The sequence below is a fragment of the Lactuca saligna genome, chromosome 5, assembly GCF_052625555.1.
Source record: "Lactuca saligna cultivar CGN05327 chromosome 5, ASM5262555v1, whole genome shotgun sequence".
In the NCBI taxonomy this organism is placed as follows: domain Eukaryota; kingdom Viridiplantae; phylum Streptophyta; class Magnoliopsida; order Asterales; family Asteraceae; genus Lactuca; species Lactuca saligna.
The window spans coordinates 122,987,661-123,012,014 of NC_136421.1; the positions used below are offsets into that span (position 1 = coordinate 122,987,661).

A 24,354-nucleotide genomic window follows, 5' to 3' on the forward strand; every position below is an offset into this window, starting at 1 on the left:
ATACGTATTTGCCCTTGGTAGATTTTTCCTACAACTACAGCCATCATTCAAGCATTAGGATGCCACCGTTTGAGCTGTTCTATGGGAGGAGGTGTTGAACTCCTATCTGCTGGGGAGAGGGAGGGCAACGTGTGATGGGTAGTACAGAGATTGTGCTTTAGACGACAGAGCAGATACAATAGGTCAGGCAGAGGTTGTTGACCGCTCAGAGTCGCCAGAAGAGTTATGCGGACAAGCGTCAGTCCGAGCTCAAATTTCAGGTCGACGACTTTGTGCTCCTAAAGGTCTCTCCTTGGAAAGGAGTGATCCGATTCAGGAAGAGAGGCAAGCTGGGGCACTGATATATTGGTCCTTTTAAGGTGATCGCGAGGGTAGGTAGGTTAACCTACCGGTTGGAACTACCTGCAGAGTTAGGTCAGATTCATGACACCTTCCACGTATGTCAGCTGAGAAAGTGTATAGCCAACGAGTCGGCAGTGGTACCATTAGAGGATATTTAGGTGGATGCGAGCCTGAACTATGTTGAGAGACCGGTGGCTATTAGGGATCAGAAGATCAAAGTTCTGAGGAACAAGGAAGTACCTCTGCTGCAGGTCCAGTGGCAGCATCGGAAGGGGTCAGAGTTAACTTAGGAGACAGAGCGTGAGATGTGTGAGCAGCATCCAGAGTTGTTTGCAAAGTAAGACTTCGAGGACGAAGTCTGATTCTAGTGGGGGAGAATTGTAACATCCGAATTCTCAGGTATATTATTTTATTCATTTATTTTGGAGTTTGTGGAGGGACTCAGTGAGTTGGTGCTTAGACTCGCCGAGTATGGTTGCGAATTCTCGTCCGGATTGATGGCTGGACTCGGCGAGTTCATGGGTGGACTCGGCAAGTCCACGCTGTTTAATAAAACCCTAATCTCTCAGGTTTGAGACCTATTTAAAGGCCCTTAGAGCCGTCATTTGTGTCTATCAGTCCCTTGAGAGAAACCCTAGAGTGCTTGAGCGTTTTGGGAGAGAGAGGAAGCCATTGTTGACGTTTGAAGTATTGTTTAGCAAGGAAAAGGAGGTTCTAGCCAAGAGGAAGCAAAGGAGGTGGACATTCTGTGGATTTGGAGCTCAGATCATCATATTTGAGGTAATAATTTGGCTCCCCTTCTGCTGTTATGATGATCATATGGATTTAGGGCTTCTTGGACCCTTTATTGGTTAGATTTGATGTCCAATTAGTCCCTATTTGTGATGAGGCTTTAGATCTGGATCCATAGAGGTCCAGAGAGCCTTACTCATCAAGCTTTATGAAGATCAACGGGGGTTTTGACCATGGGTTATGATAATTGGGGCTAAAACATCATATAGGATCAAATAGATGTTGTTTGTGCATCAAGATATGGAATTTACGTGATTATCATGCTTGGGAAGGTCGTATCTATGGATTAATGGAACGGATCTGACCTCAGGAGGTCAGTTTGGTTTGTGCATGGGATGGACTTGCCGAGTCCAAGAACAGACTCGATGAGTAGGGTTAGGGTTTCCCCGTAAATCACACAGTTGGTGACTCACCGGGTTGGGGAATGACTCAGTGAGTCAGAAGGGATCTAGAGGATGTGAGTACATGATGGAACTCGCCGAGTTGCCCGAAGGCACTCGACGAGTCGGGTCAAAGGTTGACCGTTGACCATCGTTGACCAGGGTTGACTAGTGTTGACTTGATAGTATTAATCAAACAAAGTCAGGAAAGTATTAATGAGAGTTGTACTTATGATATAGGAGGACGATAGGTCGGGAGATTGGGCACAAGTGATTATCTGACATCAGCGAGGTAAGTCTTCTCACTATGCCTTACCCGATGGGGTAATTATATGTGACCGAAAGGTCTTATGTGTATGATGTATATTTGATGTATGTTATATGTGATTTGTTATGTGATATGAGTATGATGTGGACCGGAAGGTTAAGATGATATGGACCGGAAGGTCAACAGAGTCTGGGATGGAAATCCCCTGAGACACTTGGATCGGAAGATCTTATGGCCTGGAAAGGCGTATGTGCAGTATGTGGTATTTTGGGGAACTCACTAAGCATTCTTGCTTACAGTGTTATGTGTTATGTGTTTCAGGTACTAGCGAGGATCGCGGGAAGGCGCCAGCTTGATCAGTACACACTTGCAGATGTCATGTTTTTGAGATCTTGGGTTAAGGATTATGTTATGTATATTGTGGAAACATTGATATTTGACTTTTGGAATATTTAATAATGAAATGTTTTATAAAAAATTAAATGAAAAATTGTTTTAAATTTTACGGTGTTACACCGTGAAATACCCTAATTTGAATCATATATGTGTCATTACATGTTAAATAGGATCCAATTGTGTTTGAGGCTTCACTTGACACTCAGCGTTCATATCGATCTTCATACAAATCACTCACTCGAGGTGAGTTCATACCCCTATATATTTCTGAGTTTTCAATGTTTTAGGGGGGGGGGGGAATACAAGTAAAGCACAAGTAATCTTTTGTATAAAAATATGATTTGGTTTATTATATTTTTCTATCATTAGCAAACATTGAGCATAAAACCTACTAAACATTGTAGACATCATTACTACTAGACTTGAAATCAACTTAGAAAACATGTTAGAATACAAACATTTGCAAAAACAAGTTTTCAGAACAAAAGGAAACAAACTTATGAATTATAAAATAAAAGATATTATTTTATAGGGATGCATGATAATAACAAAAAGGGTTTTCATAGTATTATTAGTGAATTTGTTGAGAGAACTACAGTGTGAGACGCCTTGTAACCAAAGTCTCCTGGAAGGAGAGCGTGAGTTTGTGTATAGATCTATACGGGAGTAACAATCCCGCACCTGAACTGCTAGCTACAGTTAGGCAGGCATGCTTGGGGTGACAAACGTCATTTTCACAATGTCCGAATACATCAAAATGTTGATCATCCATAGTATGATTGTAAGAATCCACAGGTGAAACAACGACTCGTTCACATAATAATACACCTAACAAATAGTCCACAGAGTTAGTAACTATGTGATTACTTAGTATGTACGTTATGGTTATATGAAATTAACATCCGACTTGTAGTGGGATGTGTGATCTCTGCCTCATTTCTTGTTCCTTGTTTGGTTGTGGGCTTAAGGCAGAATCACACAATCAACTATTTGTTTGATCTAGATTTCCATAACTCGTACTTACTGAGTGATCACAGGAGGGTATTAACAACACATCCGGGATACAGAAGATTAAGTTAGCAACTAGTTTTATTTATGTAATAAGACTACTATACAAAGGTTTTCATACAATGGTTTCCAAATAGAACAATGCTTAAACAACATAAGTATGGTAGATACTTGCATACCACGATTTGGAACAGATAATTCAATAACGTACACTTAGGGAAAATATAGGATTTTTCCAGGGTAAACATCAGTATTTTACAAATATTTGGTTCATTATTCAACTAACAAACATTCATTATTAATTCCATGACTCCTTAGTTTATGCATCCAGGTTATGTATGAAGAATACCTGATAGACTGTGGAATGTGTGGTTTCCGCCTCATTCACTGTTCCCTGTTTGGTTGTGGGTTTAGGGAAGATCCAACCAATTAACTGTCTATCCGATATTGGTTTATATATAGCTAGTATGAACTATTAAGTCATAGAAGGAATGGGTTAATCATACTTTACATAAGAAAATATGAGATTTTCTTGAGGAACACTTTCAACAGATATCAAAGGATCAATACAGTTAACTTTGTAAGTACCTAGTGAATACTTCAGGATTATGTACATGATATGAACTATTAAGTCATAGAAGGAATGGGTTAATCATACTTTACATAAGAAAATATGAGATTTTCTTGAGGAACACTTTCAACAGATATCAAAGGATCAATACAGTTAACTTTGTAAGTACCTAGTGAATACTTCAGGATTATGTACATGAGAATCTGACAACCAGTGGAATGAGTAGTCTTCGCCTCTTTTCCTGTTCCTTGTTTGGTTGTGGGCTTGGGGTAGAACCACACAATTGATTGTTTGTTTGATTTGGATTGTATATGATTTGTATACACTAAGTACTCGCAGGAGGAACCAGCAGAAATCGTTTTTACTTAACATTTACTATATCAGAAAATGTAAGGTTTTCTGGAGAAACATAACGTACTTTTTTAAAGAACAAAGAACAGTTTTCCAAAACAAAAGGCTTACGAACTCACCAACTTTACGTTGATACTCTTTCAAAACCTACTTGTATTCTCAGGACACTAGTAGACAGGTTCACACACCGGGTTCAAGAAGATGGAGCATAGTAGCTTCGAGTTTTTACTTGTTATAAACTTTTGATGACAAACATGTATGATTCAAATGCAATGTAAACATAATACTATTAATTCAATGGTTTTTGTTGCTTTGATTACTATTATTCAATTGTTATGATACTACACATGATATCATCCGCCGCCGAACGTTTCCCCCATTTCGGTTTGGGGGTGTGACACTAGATAACCGTTTGACACATGGTTTGCGGGCACTTTGGTGTTCGTGGGTTGGATTTGGTCCCTCGTTCGCGGCGAGCACAAACATTACGTGGGAATTGGGAGGTGTATCGGTGGATTTGGCACTGTTTGTACCGATCCTGAACAACACCATGGGGTACTTGTACTTTGCAATGTCGGAGTAGCGAAAGTGGAGTCACGGGGTTGGTGTTTCGGGTGGAAGTCATGAGCCACTTAGAGCATTCGGTTGGCCGTGCACACAAGTAGTGAACACGGCGTTTCTCTTGGGTTAGGTAGTACTAAGGGACACTTTTCTATCAATCGGTTGGATAGATGTAATAAAAGGTTGAACATGTAACAAAAGTTTGGTTGAATATATAAAAAAAGGTTGGTTGTATATTAAAAGGTTGAATATATAACAAAGGTTGGTTGTATATTAAAAGGTTGAATATGTAACAAAAGGTTTGTTATTAATAAAAGGTTGAATATTTAAAGTTTGCTTAATATGAAATGTCATTAATTATATGCTATGCGGTTGCTTATGTGGTATTTGGTTGATCATATATGTTATGTGGTAGAATTGTGATTAAACATATATGCATGTATGCGGTTGAATAATTATGGTATGCGGTTGTTTTCTAAGTGGTATCTGTCTATCATCTTTATGCTTCATCATAAAATGAATGATTGACCCATTTGGGGGTTGTATGTTTTATGTGCAACTTTATGAACTCACTCAGAAGGGGCAGACACTTGTATCTTTTCTCTTTTGTGTCTTATGATTAGTACAAGCAGTTTAGATGACTGGCCTTGGTGAGAGGGGTTCTTATGGGTAGTAGATTTATATTTGCGATACCACTCTTGGACACGTTTTTGATTATTTACTTTAAAAATACTTTTGTTTACAATTTAATGGTTTGGAATTATGTTTGAATTTTTGAAGTAACATTTGTGGTTTTGAAAATGTTTTGATAAAAAAAAACTAAGTCTTCTGCTAACATATTCTGTTAAATAAATGTTTTAAAAAAGAAAAAAATTGGTAAAAATCACGACGTTACACGAATCATCCAAATTACATTATCCACCCCCAAATGAGTCCAAATCTCATTTCTTCAAGGGTACCAATCCCGTTAATACCCAATCCTTGATCACTACTCCAAAATAGGAGATGATTCGAAACATGGCGTTACAACTCTCCCCCACTTAAATTAGATTCTGTCCATAAAATCTTTCCATAGCATCCTGTCACGTCGAACAACATGAACAACATGGCCACAAACTCGAGTATACCCAACCTTCCCAAGGCAACCGAAACCAAACCTTGTATGGCTCTACAACCCAAAGGTGAACAGATCCCTTACAACATAATCACATTTACTCAATCTGAAATCCAAAGCCTCGAGATGGTTTGACTCCCTGACAGACTGCCCATACTGAATCATAGTTGAATCCATTCCACTTATCTCCCAACTGAATTCTCAATTTCTGATGACTTGAGGTTTCCACTAGAAAACAGAATCACAGACCAAATATCCCTATAGAACATGTAAACTTGACAGAAGGATTAGATAATCCTTCGAGTAAGAGATTTATCCCTGCAACGGTTAGACTCAGACAAGAGCAACACAACATGATCAAATCATTTACTCTAAGATTATCCAATCCCAACTGCAAGTAGCCTAACTTCTCCTCCAAATAACAAGCTACTCCACACACAAGTTCCAAATCAAAAATATTGCCTTGACTTATCTTGATGCCCTTTCTTAAATAGAACCAATCCAAGACACAATCATAAGAGCTTGATCTACCATCAAAACTGAACCCAATCATTACCCTTGAATCCTTCGATTGATGCCCTCAGCATATAGATACCCCGATCCTTATCCTACGGAAACGAAAATCCTGCACAAAACGCTGGTGATATCCTGTTGGATTAATGTCTAAGTCCATAACTATAATTGGTAAGACTTGACCCGACCCGGCATGGTCCATTTGGGTTGCATGGCATCATGCACTTGGATAGACTATAATGAGAGAAATAAGACACTTACGGTTATTAATATATTATAAGTTCTAGTATATTAATAATAAGAATAATGAGATTATTTAATTAGTATTGATCAAGAATTAATCTAGAATTAATTAAGTGATCAAAAGAAGACTAATTAAATATATGGGTTGATTGTGTAAATCATTCATTCTTATATATGTGGGCTTGTGATCCAAGATTCCTTATGTTGGACTAAGTCCATGGGGTGACCCATGGATACTCCATGGAGGTTAAAATCCATGGAGCATAAGGAATGGGTAAAGTCATGAGTTACATGGTGTAACCCTAATAGCCACCATATAAAAGAAACCCATGGCTCAATAAATCATTACTATGTGTAAGTATGAGGGCTACATGATTTCATGAAGTGTTCTAATTTCTCTCTAAGTTATTCCAAGTGCTTATGGTGTTGTGTGAACCATTTGAGGTGTCACACTTGGGGCACTAGGCACTCAAGCTTCATGAAGACCAGCACTATCAAAGAGGTATGTATTCTATCTTGTTATATCCATTATTTTGTATGCTAGATTAGGATAATACCTTGGATGTTCATATTTGCATGTATAATAGAGAAAACATAGATCCAAGGTATTTAGGGTTGCATGTACACTTAGGAGTGTTAGAATGCTCATAACCCAACAGTGGTCTCAGAGCCTAGGCTTGTTTTCTTGTTATACCTGCAATAGAAGCTGAAAAATCGAGTTTTGATGCTGTCAGCCCAGCTGACTCGCCGAGTCCATAAAGGGACTCGACGAGTCCAAGGCAAAATGCATCCAACTCGCCGAGTTGTGTTCATGCACTCGACGAGTTGGACCCCAGACAGCATATCTTCGAGGTTTTTGGCTAGAAATGGACTAGGAACATTACCCTAAGTTGTTTTGAACTTATAAACTTGTTTTTTAATGTGGTAATGTTCATGCTAATCCATTTTCAAAGATAATTGTCAATAGATTCATGTTTTGTATTAGTTTAAAGGTTAGACTAATTACATGAAAACGTTTGATTTCAATTATCTTGTTCTTATGAGTTGCTTAGATTAATAGAAATGTTGAGTGAAAAAGTTGTTTTCAATCCAAATTAATCTAAGAGTTGATTCTAAAATGTGTTTTTGTAACTTGTCCTCAAGTTATATGAAAAGTCACATTTAAGTTTCATAAAAACTCATAAAAGTTGGCAATGGTTACAAAAGATGAAGAGTCTTGTCCTTAAGTTATGGAGGTTCAAGAGTCACTTCATTAATAAATAAATAAATAAAATATGTAACCTTAATTAATTCCATAAGTTATAAAATAAAGAAAAGATTAATTCTTTATTAGTTTAAAGTCTTCCATAATTTGTCCACAAGTTATGGAACTTGAAGAGTTTTTGGATTAAAACTACTTTAAATACATAAGTTATGGAATTAATTAGTTTTGAATAGTTTCAAAACTTGCCCTCAAGTTTTGGAATTTGTAAAGTTTTCTCTTATGAATACTTTAATTCGAAGTTAGCCCTTAGAATTTTAAAAGTTAAAATTCAACCCTTATACTTTATAATATTATAAGTTAATAATATTTATATGTATAAGAGTAAAGTCGGTCTTACCGCTAGTACGCCTCATTCACGAAGCCGGTCTATAAGGTGGGTATAAGGTTGTTGCCTATAAAATGGCAACTTAATGGGTGTCCACTCTCACCCACCGCTTGCTTGACTGGTGGAGGGTCGTTAGCCGAACGGGTTTGACATGACTATAATTCTCCCTTCATTAAAAGTATTAATGATAAATACTAAGTAACTAAACTCTTAATAATTCCCAATCTTAGTTACTTAGGAAAATGTGAATAAGGTGCTAATCCACGAAATTACACTTTGCACTTTGTTTGAGTCGGTTACTGGAGCGCGTGTGGTTAACCGGCACACTAACTCGTATTTAACAAGGTAGGCAAAGGGTAACTTAATGTTTATCATAGTATCGATGGAGCGTGTGTGGTTAACCGGCACATCGATTGAGGGGTAAACACTTAAGGGTACCAAGTAATTTGCATGGTTACTTCACACCTTGTTTTGTGATCCTCGGCATCCCAGTTACAAAACCTGAAGGGCACACTCGAGATTGAAACATGCCATTGAACAGTTCAATGAATCTCAAAAGATCTAGGAGTTTCAAATCCAATTAAAACCTAATAATACATTTCGTTTATCTTGGTGGAAATTGGTGAATCGTCATTCACCTACCTTCAAATTGTTTTATAGCTTGGATTACGGCATACCTCTTCTAAGTTATAAAATAGTTTGTTGGGTCCTAGCCTTAATATTTCATATTGGGTGTCATATTAAGGACTCAAAGATCAACTATCTTGAATATCTCCCAAAACATGTCTGGTTTAGACATTTATGATCTTCCCAAATCTCTTGAAACAAGCTTTCCTAAATGAAGATGATGTCCCATGGATATCATACTTATCTCTCCTCCTCCAATAATTCTCCCTACCCCACAAGTTCTTGAAAAGTTTAAGGTCACTCAAGCCCTATTGGCAAGGCAAGGTCTAGGTGTGATCACATCTTGGAGATGTAGTCACATATTGACAAGCCGGGAGAGTTGGGTGTCAAAGTCTTGAGAAAGTTAGTGGCTCAACTACTTTCTAAGTCACATAGTGAGTTCTTTTGGAACACCTATGAAACAGACTATGACAAGACCCTTAATGATCTTATCTATTTGCTAAGATCAACTTCCTGAAACTTTATGGACATTGACAATAGTGACACTGGAAATACAGAAAAAGCATTCTCTTCCCAATGGAAAGGGATCGGCCATAGTCAACTCGATTGACCAAATGGTAAAGAGAAAAAGTCTAAGTCTGTGATAGTCTCGTGTACCATTATCAAAGGGTCCATATGTTTATACTGCCAAAGGAAGGGTCATTAGTTGCGAAGCTGCCAAATTTACCTAAGGATGTTAAAGTCAATAAGTTTGACTCTACTTCAGGTAAAGTCCACTATCTAACTCTGTTAAGTTTCTATTCTGAGATTCCTGATACATGATGTGACTAGGTCACATGGTAATGTTTTAAGAATCAAAGAAAAGTAAAGGAACTTAAAGAAAGAATATGCTGAATCTGATCGCATAGATGGATTTCTATCGCGTAGTTTGAAGATCGGATTCTTGAGCTACTTCTTAGGAGTTATGAGATATTGCTTAGGAATAGATAACAACAAGTTTTCATATGGAGTGTAAGGATAAGTTTTTCCGCATAGTTTTAAAATAAAAGAAAAATTTTTGATTTTATTTATTTTAAAATATCCTTACAATGGCATTTGAGGAAAAATTGTTGCTTATATGATTCCATTAATAGCAAGAGTGGAAATATGAAATTGATTCCTTCATTTGTGGTAATGTCTAAATTTACCAAATAAGGAAAGATTCTCATCACCCAAGTCTCAATTGGACCGAAACTTGGAATCATGCGAGTTGTATAGCATGATGAATGAGAACTTTCAAGTATTGGAAAAATTAAGACTAATTACTTGTTCACATGGATGTGTGAGTCAAGTAATGGACTAAGGGATCGAGCACATAGTCATGTGCACTGACTAAGTCCACCACAAAAGATGTAAGGCTATTCGTCATATTTTACTAGAGTTCGGTAAATATGATTATACTTACAAGCTTAAGTGTAACTCTGAGACATTGGAAAAGGTTCCAATGCATAGCAGAGCGGATAAGAAGAATCAAATTAGGCAGAAGGATAAAAGTTTCTCAAATCTGAAAAGATGGGAGAGTACTTTAGTATCAGTTATGTGATCATCTTAATGATTAAGAAACCATATCAAAATTAGTTCTCTAAGGAAGTCTTAGTGCATTCTTATGACTAAGAAGAAGGGATCTTGAAATTGTTGAAATGGTTAAATCAAGAAGATGAGTCATACTTCGTTCCAATACAAGTCTTGGAGTCATACTCCAAGATTGTAATTTGAGTGACATGTCTTAAAGAAGGTTTAAAACACTTGAAAAATGTAAGAGTAAAAGTTTTCTACTCTTGTACATTTGAAATTGGTAAGTTGTGATGTTTTGGATAAAACAAAGACCAACTTCGGCCAATTGTGTGAAGTGTTTGTCTTGATTAGAATCCACACCATCTCTTGAATATCTGACAAGAGAGTCTTATATGTCAAGAGGACAGTGGGAGTCTTAAAGGTCTTGAAATTCTCAAGAACTGATCAAGAATGAAACCTGAAGTTCTTCACTAGCGCACGACTTGAGGTTTATAACCTATCGTGTTGACATATTCTGTGCCCATTCTAGTTAAAGTTGGCTTCGCATATGAGCTCTTAGAGTTCTCAATGTGTTGTACAACAACTTGGAAGCAATGGTAGGCCCTTGAGCTGCCAGGTGGCAAGAAATTAAGATTGAGTTCAATCCATATGGTTTTGGATTTGTCATTATCCTTGTCTTGTGATTATGGTTTTGACAAATTCATATGGGTAGGAACTCATACACCAATAAATCTAAGTGTCATAAGGTTTCTCTCTGATTCATGAAAATGATGGTGAGGAAACACTTCCACTAAGTAGATTTTAGCTAGATAGCAATTGGGATATTTGCATTCTCAAAGTCGTTAGTGGAACGTGTGTGGTTTACCGGCACACTAACTTGGACTTGTGAGAAATGGCAAAGGTCAAAACGATCAAGACTATGATTACGGCATCCCTTTTCATAGTTCTTAAAATTGTTTTGACACACCCATAAGCTATCTAAGGAAGGTGTATGTTTTTGATAAAGTCTTATCAAAACAATCTAGTATCAGAAATCTGAACTTTGGTCAGAAAGTCAATAAAGTATTGATTTCTAGAAGTCGAGCTTTCTGAGTACATGTCAAAGCTAGTGGAAGCATAAGTGTTATGCTAATAATCATCATGTTAGTGGGAGCATGATAATTACGATAAGTATTGCAAGCTAGCAATGTTAATTATAGAAAAACAAAAGGTTTCAATTGGGAAAAAGTTGTTTTGCTATAATTAAGGGAGAGGAAATTATACTTCATCTCAAATCTATAAGCTTAGATCGTGAGGTTTTAATCATTTAGTCAAGGATATATATGAATTTCATGTTGGAATGGCTCGACATAAGGAAATTCTGTATATGGGTCCATTATTTGCGTTCTTAAATTCGATTATGATTACGGCATCCCTTTTCATAATCTGAATTATGAGAACTTGGCAAATAGAAATGGAAATGTTATAGCAAAAGACTGGTTTAGTCTTTATGTGAGACATCATGGATCGTGTCCCATATGCTTCGGATATAGGATCGATTACATGTGCTATATTCATCCTTTCTAAAAATTTCCAAATGCCTGGGGCATTAAGAAGGGAAAAGGTTTAGAACTGGATATGACTAAAAGGATTAAACAATTGTCGAGGACAATCTAAGGTTTACCAAAGACTGGTTTCTCAAGGACAATTGGAAGTATAGTAATAATTCTGGAAGGACCATATTGACATAATCTGTAAGGAGGCAACGCTTGTTCAGAAGTTATAGTCGAAATGGAATCTGGAAATGTTTCAAAGTTAGAATTTTCAATCTGTGTAAGATTAAGGAAACTTAATGCAAGAAGGATGGTTCCAAGGACTTGATCTCCTTTGGAATGCTCTGTAATGATTGTTGCTAAGTCTTTCTGACTTTGTGCATAATCATTACAAGAGGATTGATGCATATAAGTTTAGAATCGAACAGATTTCAGTAAATGACATGAATTTGGAATTCTTGCATTTACAGTAAGGATTTGGGAGTGTGAAAAGAGAATCATTGAAGTTATGTTCATTTGATCTAGTTCACAAAGTAAAGATCATAGACAAACATAGTATGCATACTTGGTGTATGGCATGACTAGTGTTTAGAAAACATAGTGTGCATGCTTGGAGCATGGGACAACTATTGTTTTAAATTCAAGAATAATGTTGATAGCTGAAACACTATACAATAAATAATGTGTAATCATATGGTGATAAATAAAAAGTGTTTTATTTATATTCATAAGTTCTGAGACCATATTGGATTCAATTATTATTGTGTTTCACTTTGCATGTTTTGACTTCCCGAATAAACTAGGTTATTCTTCCGGAATGACTAAGTTATTCAAACCATCCATAGTCGGTCATATGTTGGAAGTAGATATGAATTAAGACTGTCATGGATTGGCTTGTAGAGGTCTAAGTTGTTGGACAAAGGGCTACAACACTCATGAGTGCTCATAAGTTCTGAGTATTGGATTCAACCCGCGCTCATTGGAATCACTTCATGGGTTTTATCACGAGTGATCATGAGACGATAATATCTTATATTCTTCAAACCTAGAGATATGAGTTGTTACTATGAGTTGATAGTACATTGATTACACGAAACGCATTGGTAACTCGATGTTATAAAACGTGTCTTTGTGTATGATTCAACAAGTAGTAGAACAAGCAATATGAGTCGAAGTTTATCCATTCCTTTTACCTTCGGGATAAAAGCGATATCTGTGGGCCCCTCGATGATTTGATGATGACAAATGGAAGTGCTCGGCTGGGCCAGGACTGATTTGATTTGTTCAATTAGTCAGTCGTCGTAAATCGGAAATCGGGAAACAACAAATGGACAGAGAGAATGATTATAATCCATGTCTCAGTCCATACGATATCTAGAATGGAGGAATATATGATCCCTTATCTAATGGACAAGTCGTTGACAAAGATCAAAGTTCATCTACAAGGTCAGAGTTCGACAGAAGCTTTTGAGAGCTACGATTGCCAGTTGGTTCCTGAAGTCATACGCAATAATAGTTTTAGACTTATCCAAGTGGGAGACTGTTGGATTAATGTCTAAGTCCATAACTATAATTGGTAAGACTTGACCCGACCCGGCATGGTCCATTTGGGTTGCATGGCATCATGCACTTGGATAGACTATAATGAGAGAAATAAGACACTTACGGTTATTAATATATTATAAGTTCTAGTATATTAATAATAAGAATAATGAGATTATTTAATTAGTATTGATCAAGAATTAATCTAGAATTAATTAAGTGATCAAAAGAAGACTAATTAAATATATGGGTTGATTGTGTAAATCATTCATTCTTATATATGTGGGCTTGTGATCCAAGATTCCTTATGTTGGACTAAGTCCATGGGGTGACCCATGGATACTCCATGGAGGTTAAAATCCATGGAGCATAAGGAATGGGTAAAGTCATGAGTTACATGGTGTAACCCTAATAGCCACCATATAAAAGAAACCCATGGCTCAAGAAATCGTTACTATGTGTAAGTATGAGGGCTACATGATTTCATGAAGTGCTCTAATTTCTCTCTAAGTTATTCCAAGTGCTTATGGTGTTGTGTGAACCATTTGAGGTGTCACACTTGGGGCACTAGGCACTCAAGCTTCATGAAGACCAGCACTATCAAAGAGGTATGTATTCTATCTTGTTATATCCATTATTTTGTATGCTAGATTAGGATAATACCTTGGATGTTCATATTTGCATGTATAATAAAGAAAACATAGATCCAAGGTATTTAGGGTTGCATGTACACTTAGGAGTGTTAGAATGCTCATAACCCAACATATCCGACTCGAGATCTTACCCAAAAACCAACTTGATACTCAACTCATAACTCGAGATCCAAAAATCTACACTTGCATTTCACCCAAAACCTTCAGATTCTCGAAAACCCTCACTTGAACGATATATAAAGGTTCCTAAACCATCGTTGAGACTACCAGTCTCGCACCTTGTCCAACCACTAGGTTCCCATGAGTCCAAATAACAAGGCTACCCAGCCTATAAACCCCTATACATCACACACTGATCACCTACTTAATCCTGCCACTCAAGATTCAATTATTGACCCAACAGTCTCGACCAGGTCCCACCTGTATTGCCAAAATCACACGGGCCTTACCCATGGGTCCCACCCAAGCTATACCCATCTAGATCTACACAGACCTGACTCCGGATCAGACACCAATAGTCCTCAACCTAAAACAATGAAATACTGCTCGATAATCCTGACCAGCGTGCCCAAGGTACAAACTGATTTCCCCGATACAATCATGACTACCTCCAACGGTAGTCTACCTTGAACTGGTGAATGCTACAATCCCATCACCGTTTTACAACACCCCAAGCCGAGCATAGATACCACCCATGGCCTTACCACACCTCAAACTGTCATAACTCCACTCATCTTGAGCAGAAACCTACATCCCACTGCATCCAATCAGGTGTTCGGTTCATACTTCGTATTACGAATCCCACAACCTAGGCTCAACCACAAGCCTGCTATACATAATAAAGAAGATGCTAACCAGAAGTTGGAAGTTTCCTGAACTCCCACTTATACAACCTCAATATAAACAACCACTTGAGATGTCTCTCCTCCTGACCAGGATATGAAGCTTGGCCTAGTTTACACCCTTCCTGCCTTCCGGAAAACTTGATCGATTCTCCCCCACTTGGATTCTACAAAGTTCTCTCATCCCTTAAAGACGATAGGTTCCTAACCCATCAACCTCATATAGCATGAACCGTCTACGACTTGCACTAATTCAATACTGACGTTCCACGGTTAGCCAAACTCAATGATCACCCAATTCCTGAAATCCTGAAGAATACTATTGAACCCTTAACTAGACTAATAATCCAAATCACTTCCTGTGATACCATATCAATTCCCTAAGTTCTTATGTTGGTAACTAAAATCCACAACCCTTTCATTGAACTGATGAATCTTCACTCCCAACTTCCATTCTCAAAGGATCACTGGACTCTAACCGTCTACAACCGATGAGGATATAAAACTCCCCTAGTGCTTCAAATGACCAACAACTCATGCATCTAAAACCACCATCTTCCTTCTACCGCTCCTCTCCTAATAACGAAAGTGCTTGAACCCAAAAGTTCTTCCATAGGCAACTATTGATCATATCCGAACAGATGATAAAACCATTGAATCCTGACTTCACTGGAGAACTAACCCACTAACCCTGACCAAAGATCCTCCAAGAAATACTCCTGAATTGACCCTGACAAAGACCCAGGACAACAACATAACATATTGAACCCACTCAACAATATACGGCCCTTGGAAGATTCATCGAAGACTCCCAGCATGCAGAATGGCGTATCACAATCCTTGATAATATAATCCAGACACTAGGAGAGAACCAACCCAGGATATAGTTTACCCAAACCCAACAAAATTCCAACGCAATACAAATTCCCGATAACAACCCAGAAGAAGACAGAAGATGACATACCCGCAAAAGCATTCAAAGAAATCCTGACCATCCTCCTCTTGAGTTACCCTGACTAACTTGAGGATATGGTGCAAAACTCCCCTCCAATCCCAAATAGCAAGAACTGACAATATGATCCTTCTTCCTGAAAGATTCTAGGGATCCACCAACTTTAGGCTCCAAATGAGCCCCCAACTGGCCTACCATAAAAACCGGCCCGAAAGGCCCCGAGATGACCATCAAAGAGCTCCACAATCCCTTCATTGGCTAAACTAAAGATCACCATGTTCCAATCTGAAACACCATGAGTAATCTCCGATGGGATAAACTCCTATGACCGCACATCGATTGGCTCGGTACCTTCTACTAAGCTAGAACCAGAATTTGAAACCCAATCCTTAGTGCTCAACACCATGCAAAAGATCCGAATATACCCAAGAATCCTCATCCCACAGGCTTCTTAGATTCTCTAAGACACTCCCTAATTCGAGTATGGATCATGTGCTTTCAGTAGTACAGGCTCAATACTACCTTCCACATCTATCCATACTTTCCTCAAGAATCCTCCCAAATCCTCTAAGTTACCTTCTTAAATCCATACACCAAACACTTGTGACCCAGCGCAACAAAACCCACCGAAGCAATCCCTAGGCTTTCCTAGGTTCTCGACCTCACATTGCCATCAGTTACTAAAGAACCCCTCATAATGCCAGTCACCCACCTCATGAATACAATCACATACAAAAAAGATTATATAATCCTTCTAGTAACAGACTCATCTCTATAACGGTTGGGCTCGTACAAGAGCTACGCAAAAGGATCAAATCCATCACTATGATATTATTCAACTCGTGTCACATGTGACTTGACATATGCACTTAGTAGTTAAGTCCCATCACTTAATAGTTCCATAAAGCACAAAGCAAGAAACATTCGAGTAGTAGCATTCCAATCCCACATACTACAACTCATACTAGGAGCTCCTACTCCTGCTACTGATTGCCTTACACATCCAAATCAAACCCAAACCAGCATCCCATGCTTCCTAGGCTACTAGGAAACACATATCAGGTCGATCTATCACTGGCTAATTAGAACTAGCATGCAAGTCCACAAGTTTATACAATAGACATACAAAGCCATCTCTCCTAGCATTCTAGTATGCAAAAACTAAGCATATCCTTATCTCTAATTAGCATGCGGTCTAAATATTCACAAATTAAAGCATAACAGATAACATGTATGGGTATTTAGGGAACACTTACTTGAGCTCGGTCAATTATATGCACCACAACCTTTCTTGTATTAGAAGACTTGTCTTTCCCTTTTTAAATCATTTTTCTTTTATTTTTGAAAAACTTTACCAAATCCTCAGTTTGAGTTTAGACACACTCGAGAGTATGTTTGAATCCCTCAAACTAAGGCTCTAATACCAACTTGTAACGTCCCAAAAATAATGACATGAAACTTTCATTTTAAGATTAATTAACCTTTAATACATAACATCTCCATAAAACCAAGGTAATCAAGATTTAGCAAAACATCATTAAACCAGAGTAATTCACAGAATGCGGAAACATGTGGTGTATGCTTTGCAATCATCCCGAGCTCTTCCATCATTAAACCAGAGTAACTCACTAAGCACAAAGCTTAGTGAGTTCCCTAAGATACCACATACCACACATACATAAATCACATATTGGGCCCCCGCCCTCCATCGGGCCTCAACCGGTCTCCCACTCGGCCTCGGGCCCCATCCAGCATCGAACCTCACTCAGATTACATATCTGTCAATCACCAGGCCCCGCCTGAAATTGGCGCCCACCCGATACACGTATAATCATATAAACATATAACCTTACTAGCACATGCAATAATCATAAAGATTATAGCATCCCATAGAGTTATCGAGCCCCGACCGGCATCGGGCCTCGCCCGGTAATTATAAAAACACATACCGATAACTGACATACGATGTCCTCATCAGGCCCCGCCTAGCATCGAACCTTGCCCGGTAAGCATATCATCATGTAACACATGAAAGAGTCTAAAAGAAATCTAGCATCCTAACATAAAAACCATGGGCCCACATTGGTGCCTTTGACCCATTAAACCTAGTGTGGAGACTCACCTCTCACTGCCGAATCACACAGACGATCCATGGTTGCTGGCTGACAGATTTCCCGAACTGTTAATATCAAAACAACACCTAATTAACAAAGTGAATCATCCAAAACGAATACTCGAATCCTCAAAATTACATTATTCACCCCAAATGAGTCCAAGTCTCAATTCTTCAAGGGTCCCAAACATGTTAATACCTAATCCCTGATCACTACTCCAAAATAGGAGACGATTCGAAACAGGATGTTACACATACATACACATACACACACAGATATATATATATATATATATATATATATATATATATATAAAGCATACATATTTATAGGCCCAGGACATTATAAGATCAAACTTTTAAAGTTAAGGAAGAAAGATAATACCTTTGATTTTTGTAAGAAACAATCTATATCATTAAACTGTTGATCGGTGTGAAAAGACACCCAATGAAAAGAATAAATACCTTCACATGGATTGCAATCCCACCTTATGTGTTTTTAGAATCTAAAGGATGAGAATCAATCTTAACACATACAAGATGAATCAATGAATATAATGCAATCTTGTCCAAATTTGTATATGCTATAAGCTAGGGTTGTCAAAAAAAATTGTGCCCCCTTCCCTAGTATGAGGGTATTTGTTTAAATAAATCGGGGGCGGGGGCAAGGCTAACCTCTATTTTAATTTCAGGGGCGTGGGCGAGTTAGGCAGTCTTGTCCCGAAACCCCCATGGAGCTTTGTTAATAAGTTATTGTTAGGTGCATTTCATGCATTCATTTTGTAGTTTTAGTTCATAAAAAGTGCATTACATTTAAGTTAAAACTTATGCATTTTGCATATTTTCGGGATTTTTCATGATGCAATTCCATTCACACGCTTTTAGGATATTTTAGGGACTTATGAAGGTTGGATCTTGATGGAGGAAGTTATCAAGAGTTGGAGACAAAGTTGTAGAAGTTTTGGAGCTTTGAAGAGAGAGAATGAAGAAATGAAGAATTTGGATTCACAGGAGTTTACACGGCCGTGTAAACGTATGCCTATAGTTTACACGGGCCATGTAAACGTATATGCAAGGGCATTCTACTTCGAAGACCTGGAAGAATTAAGCATTCTACTATTCTTGTTTACATGGCCGTGTAAATGGCACCCTTTAATTTACACGGGCCGTGTAAACGTCTCGGCAGTTTTAAAGTAGTTTTGTCTTGTTATAATAGAGACAATCAGCTTTTATGAGGGTTAGGTCGGATTTTGGGAAGAGAAGAAACGATTTTCAGAGCTTTTGCAAGTAGATTAACACTTGGAAAACACTTTAATTTCTTTTTGTAAGTCAATTTGAAGTTTAAACTTGTTTGATTTGTAGTTCAATCTAGATATGTGTGGTTAATTTTATTATCATTTCCGAATCTGAATTCTTAAGTATGTGTGTTAGATTGTAACTTGAATTTTTAACTTGTGTTTAACATCTAGTAATCTTTGATTTGATCTTAATCATGCGTTTGGTTAGTTCTCTTTTTCACTTGATCAATGAACTAGGGTTCTAGTCAATCTAGTTAATCAAATCATGAAATTCGTATATATTTTATGATTTGATGTTAGTAACAATCACTTACTTGGTTGTAATTAGATCAAAATTAGTGCAATCAAAGATTAAAATTTTATATTCCCAAGCTTAGGAGGAATGTTAAACATTGTTGGTAATTAGTGTAAGAACCTAATGTCATTTAATGATTTAATGCAAGAGCTTATTTGGGTTGAATTAATTAAATGAAGTTTTATTTAAAGAGCTTGTTTTGAATAAAATAGTTTTGCCAATTTGGATATTAGAGTTTATTAATATCCAACTTACCAACCTAGATTGAACATGAGTTATAATCATATTACATCTTTCAACATAATACATATATAAGAGTCAGAATCGGAAATGTACTTCTTTTACTGCGTTTGTTTTCAATCTTTCTTATTTATGAAGTTTAATTCAAGTTCAAATACAAACCCCCACTTCAATATTACTTGTATTATGTGTGAAAATATGGCAAGATAAAAAGTCCCGTATCTCTGTGGACCGATCCTGCTTACTCTATACTATCTTTAGTATTAGAAATAGCAGTGATTTGAGTTATATTAATATTATTTTATCCCATCATTTGTTGGTTTGACACCCAAACAAATTGGCGTTGTTGCCGGGGATACGGTAGTACTAATTGTTTATGCCAAGATCTTTTCGCACAGGTACACCTTTACCAGTTGATTTGGAAATAGAGAAATCTGCTAAATAGAGAAGGAAGCAAGCCAGACTTTTAAAGAAACAACAACAATCCAGAGCTTCTTCATGTAATCCATCAACCATATCCTCTCCAACATCAAGAAGTATCACTCCACCATCTTCACCTACTCCTACCATGGCGGACAACCATGGAGGAAATCCAAATCCTCCACATCTACTACCTGAACAAACCTTTAGACAATGGGCTACTCAAGATGTCACCCAACAACCTTTGTGCATAAATTACCCTGCAGCAATCAACTTTGAACTCAAGTCTGGACTCATCCATTTGTTACCCTCATTCCGTGGTCTTGAGAATGAAGACCCACATAAATTCCTTAAGGAATTTCATGTTGTTTGTGTCGGTATGAAGCCACATGAAGTTACAGAAGATCAAATCAAGTTAAGGGCATTTCCCTTTGCTTTACAAGATTTAGCCAAGGAGTGGTTATATGACTTACCACCGGGGTTAGTCACAACATGGAATGAACTTGCAAGGATGTTTCTGGATAAATATTTTCCAGAAATGAGAGCTTCAGCTTTACGCAGAGAGATAATTGGAATCAAGCAATAAAAGAGAGAAGCCTTGCATACTTATTGGGAACGATTCAAGAAATTGTGCTCAAAATGTCCACAACATGGGATTACCGAGTATCAATTGTTGCAGTATTTTTGTGAAGGAATGTCATCTTGGGATAGGAGATTACTTAATGCATCAAGTGGTGGATCTATAGCTGATAAGACTCCAACAGAAATTAGAGTTCTTATCAAGAACATGGCAGAAGAGTCCAAGCATACAGTTCAAGAAGAAGAATGGTACATGGATGCACCCCGAGGTGTAAAGGAGGTCCAAACTCCTCAAATTGAAGCTCAATTGTCCGAACTTACGAAAGTGGTTATGATGCTAGCCAAAGACAAAAGTGTGCAACCTACACCCCGTCCATGCGGTATTTGTACTCAAGTGGGGCATCCAACCGACATGTGCCCTCAACTTCAAGAGGAAGATTATCAAGAAGCAAAATCCATGGGAGGTTTTTTTGGGTCTAGTCAAAGGGGATATGAGCAGACATGAGGTGATCAAAGATGGAACAACAATCAAGGTTGGGGAGGAAATCAACAAGGGAACTATCAACCAAGTCAACCACATCAATACCAAGAAAGACCACCTTTTCCACCACAAAACTTTCAGCCAAGGCAACCACAACACCCTCCTCAACAAGCGGGTTCATCAAGTATGTCTTTAGAGGACATAGTAAAAAGTTTGGCAACTAGTACACAAGCTTTCCAACAAGAGACAAGAGCAAGCATAAAGAACTTAGAGAAACAAGTTTCACAGCTTGCTATTTCCGTAAGCAAACTAGAATCTCAAGGAAAGTTGCCTGCCCAAACTAAAGCAAACCCAAGGCACAATGTGTGTACCATCACATTGAGATGCGGGAAAAGCTATGATGGTCCAAAATTTTCGGTTGATCAAAAAGAAGAAGAAATAGTGGTTGAAGAGGCAACCAAAGAAGAAAAGGAGGAAGAAAAAACAACAGAAAAGAAGCCCTTCATCGCTGAGTCTAAAACCACACTTGCTCCATTTCCCGAAAGATTAAAGAGCATGAAGAAAGAACGGGAGGAGAATGACATCATGCAAATGTTCAAGAGAGTTCAAATCGACATTCCACTCCTCGAGGTCATCAAGCAGGTACCTAGATACGCAAGGTTCCTTAAGGATCTTTGTGTATCTAAAAAGAAATTAAAAGGAAATCAAGTCGTAACGGTTGGGGAGCATGTATCCGCGGTTTTGCAAAAGAGGATGCCCCCAAAGTGCAAGGATCCCGGTGTCTTTACCGTGCCTTGCAAGTTGGGAAATCTTTATGTACCTCGAGCTATGCTTGATCTAGGTGCATCTGTAAATGTCCTACCATATTCTCTTTTCAAATCAATTGGTGTAGGAACATTGAGCAAAACCGGTGTGATCATCCAACTTGCTGATCGGTCTTTGGTACACCCAAAGGGAGTATTAGAAGACGTGTTAGTGCAAGTCGATGAATTTGTCTTCCCGGTTGATTTTTATGTCTTAGATATGGAAGATGATGACTCTCCAAGTTCAAGTTCCATACTTTTCGGTAGACCTTTTCTTAAAACTTCTAAAACAAAAATCGATGTCTACAATGGAACCTTGAGTATGGAATTTGATGGTGAAGTTATCAACTTCAATGTGCATGAAGCAAAAAAGACTCCTTTTGATGTTCAATATATTAATTTTGTCAATTTGATCCATCCCTCAACAAAAAAAGGTTTGAACTTGTCTAACAAGGAATTTCTGGAGTTAGTTTTGTCACGAAAACTAGACAGGGACAAAGCCAAAGAGCTTGCAAAGAAGTTTGATATGGATAATGAAGTGTTGGAGATTTTAGAGTTTATTAATGACAAGAAGCATGTGAGAAGTGATGATATGTTGGAGAGACCCACGTATCCAGACTAAAGCACAAATGGTTGGGGTCCAAGTCGAGCCAACAACATTAAAAAGGGGCGGCTAACCGGGAGGCAACCCGGGGGTATTTTTGTCATTTCGTATATTTTCATTGTAATTTCTTTATTTTCAAACTTCCAAGTTGTTTTTCATGCTAAAAAAGGGTTAAAAATCATTTTTCGAGCAGTAGAGGTTTAGTGGGTTGCAATTTCAAAAAGTGAAAAAAAATCAAGTTTTTGGCTTCCTCAGAAGTTTATACGGCCGAGTAAACTTATGCCTTGCATTTACACAGGCCGTGTAAACGATTGAACACGGGTTTTATGATTCAGGGATTTACATGGCTGTGTAAACCCTCCCCTTTGATTTACACGGGCCGTGTAAACGCAAAAACAGGGCTGAACGATTTTAAGGTCAAATCTTGATTTTTCTAACTCATTCTTCACTCAATACCTGCGATTACCTCTCTCCCTACTGCCCCCTTCGAAAAAACCCTTCCAAATACTCAATCTTCCTCAATTTTGCATCAAAAATCAAGCTCCAAGGTATGAAATTCCTCCCTTTTCTTCATCTTCTTTATCTTCCACCTCTATTTCCTTCTCCCATGGCCGATTTTGGGGTTTTTTTTAACAAAACCCTAGAATTTTTGAACTTCAAATCTCAACCTAATGTTTCAAATTTCTTGTAGGATAAGCTTAGGGATAGCTTGGGGAAGCATTGTATATCATATTACCACCATTATCAAGCATAAATTGGTATAATTGTTCCAAACTCTTACTTTGTGCATTTAGATAGAACCACATTCCTTTTTTGGGTGCTTTTTGGTGAAACTTGCTAGTTCTTGTGCTTCAATTCTCTTAATTGTGTGCAATATTTTGTTGATTCATTTGGGTTATGGCTTCCCGGGGTAAAAGACATAGAGTTGGCACTTCACATGATGAACAAGACCCACATGCCATAGACAACCCCTATGAATTTGGTCTTATTTTTTAGACCAATCGACAGGAAATCTTGTATGCAAATCTTGTTACAAGAACAATGGGTGCTCAAAAATTTGTGGACATCCAAGCCCTCAAAGATTTACACATATACAAGGGTGTTCACAATCTTTTTAAAAACATAGGATGGGAGGGTCTTTTGAATCTTCATGCAGTTAGTTACCAAACACTGATGTTGGAACTTTTGTCTTCCATTACCTTTGACTATCAAACCCATCTCCTAACTTTCCGTTTGCTCAACCAAACCCATCAATTTCATGCTGATATCCTTTGCAATATGATTGGTGCTCCTAAAGCAAGAAAGGATATATACACAGCTAATGGTAGAAAAAATATTGTTTTTGAGCAAGATTGTGCAAATTTTTGGAGAAACATCTCTTGTGAGTATGAGTATCAATCAGGCACTGCCAAAGCTTCTAGCATTATCCATCCGGTCTTGAAAGTCGCTCACTGGATCATTGCTTCTCTCTTATTCCCTTAAGAAGAGATTAGCAAGGCTAATAAGAAAGAGTTAGAAGTCTTGTGGTGTATGATTAACAAGCCTGCATAAGTCCCTCATTTTCGTTGTTGGGTTATTCAAAAAATGCTCAGAAGTGCTACGAGCAATGGTGGACAGCTACATTGTGGAGGCATGGTTTTTATTATTGCAGAGCATCTTGGCCTCCATCTACCCAATAACCCAACAAACAT

At 37.8% G+C, this 24,354-nt stretch overlaps 2 protein-coding genes across 2 annotated transcripts; both read left to right on the forward strand.

The window, feature by feature from the left end:
• Positions 1-20,344: 20,344 nt before the first annotated feature.
• LOC145045671 (uncharacterized) lies at positions 20,345-20,782 on the forward strand. The gene has a single exon (XM_078993991.1). The coding sequence runs from the start codon at positions 20,345-20,347 to the stop codon at positions 20,780-20,782; it is 438 nt and encodes a 145-aa protein (XP_078850117.1).
• Positions 20,783-21,442: 660 nt separating this feature from the next.
• On the forward strand, positions 21,443-22,681 carry LOC145045672 (uncharacterized). Its single transcript, XM_078993992.1, has one exon. The coding sequence runs from the start codon at positions 21,443-21,445 to the stop codon at positions 22,679-22,681; it is 1,239 nt and encodes a 412-aa protein (XP_078850118.1).
• Positions 22,682-24,354: the final 1,673 nt, after the last annotated feature.

What these genes read in the sequence shown, in the direction of transcription:
- LOC145045671 (XM_078993991.1), top strand. Translation starts at nt 20,345, where the DNA reads ATGGCGGACAACCATGGAGGAAATCCAAATCCTCCACATCTACTACCT.
- LOC145045672 (XM_078993992.1), top strand. Translation starts at nt 21,443, where the DNA reads ATGTCTTTAGAGGACATAGTAAAAAGTTTGGCAACTAGTACACAAGCT.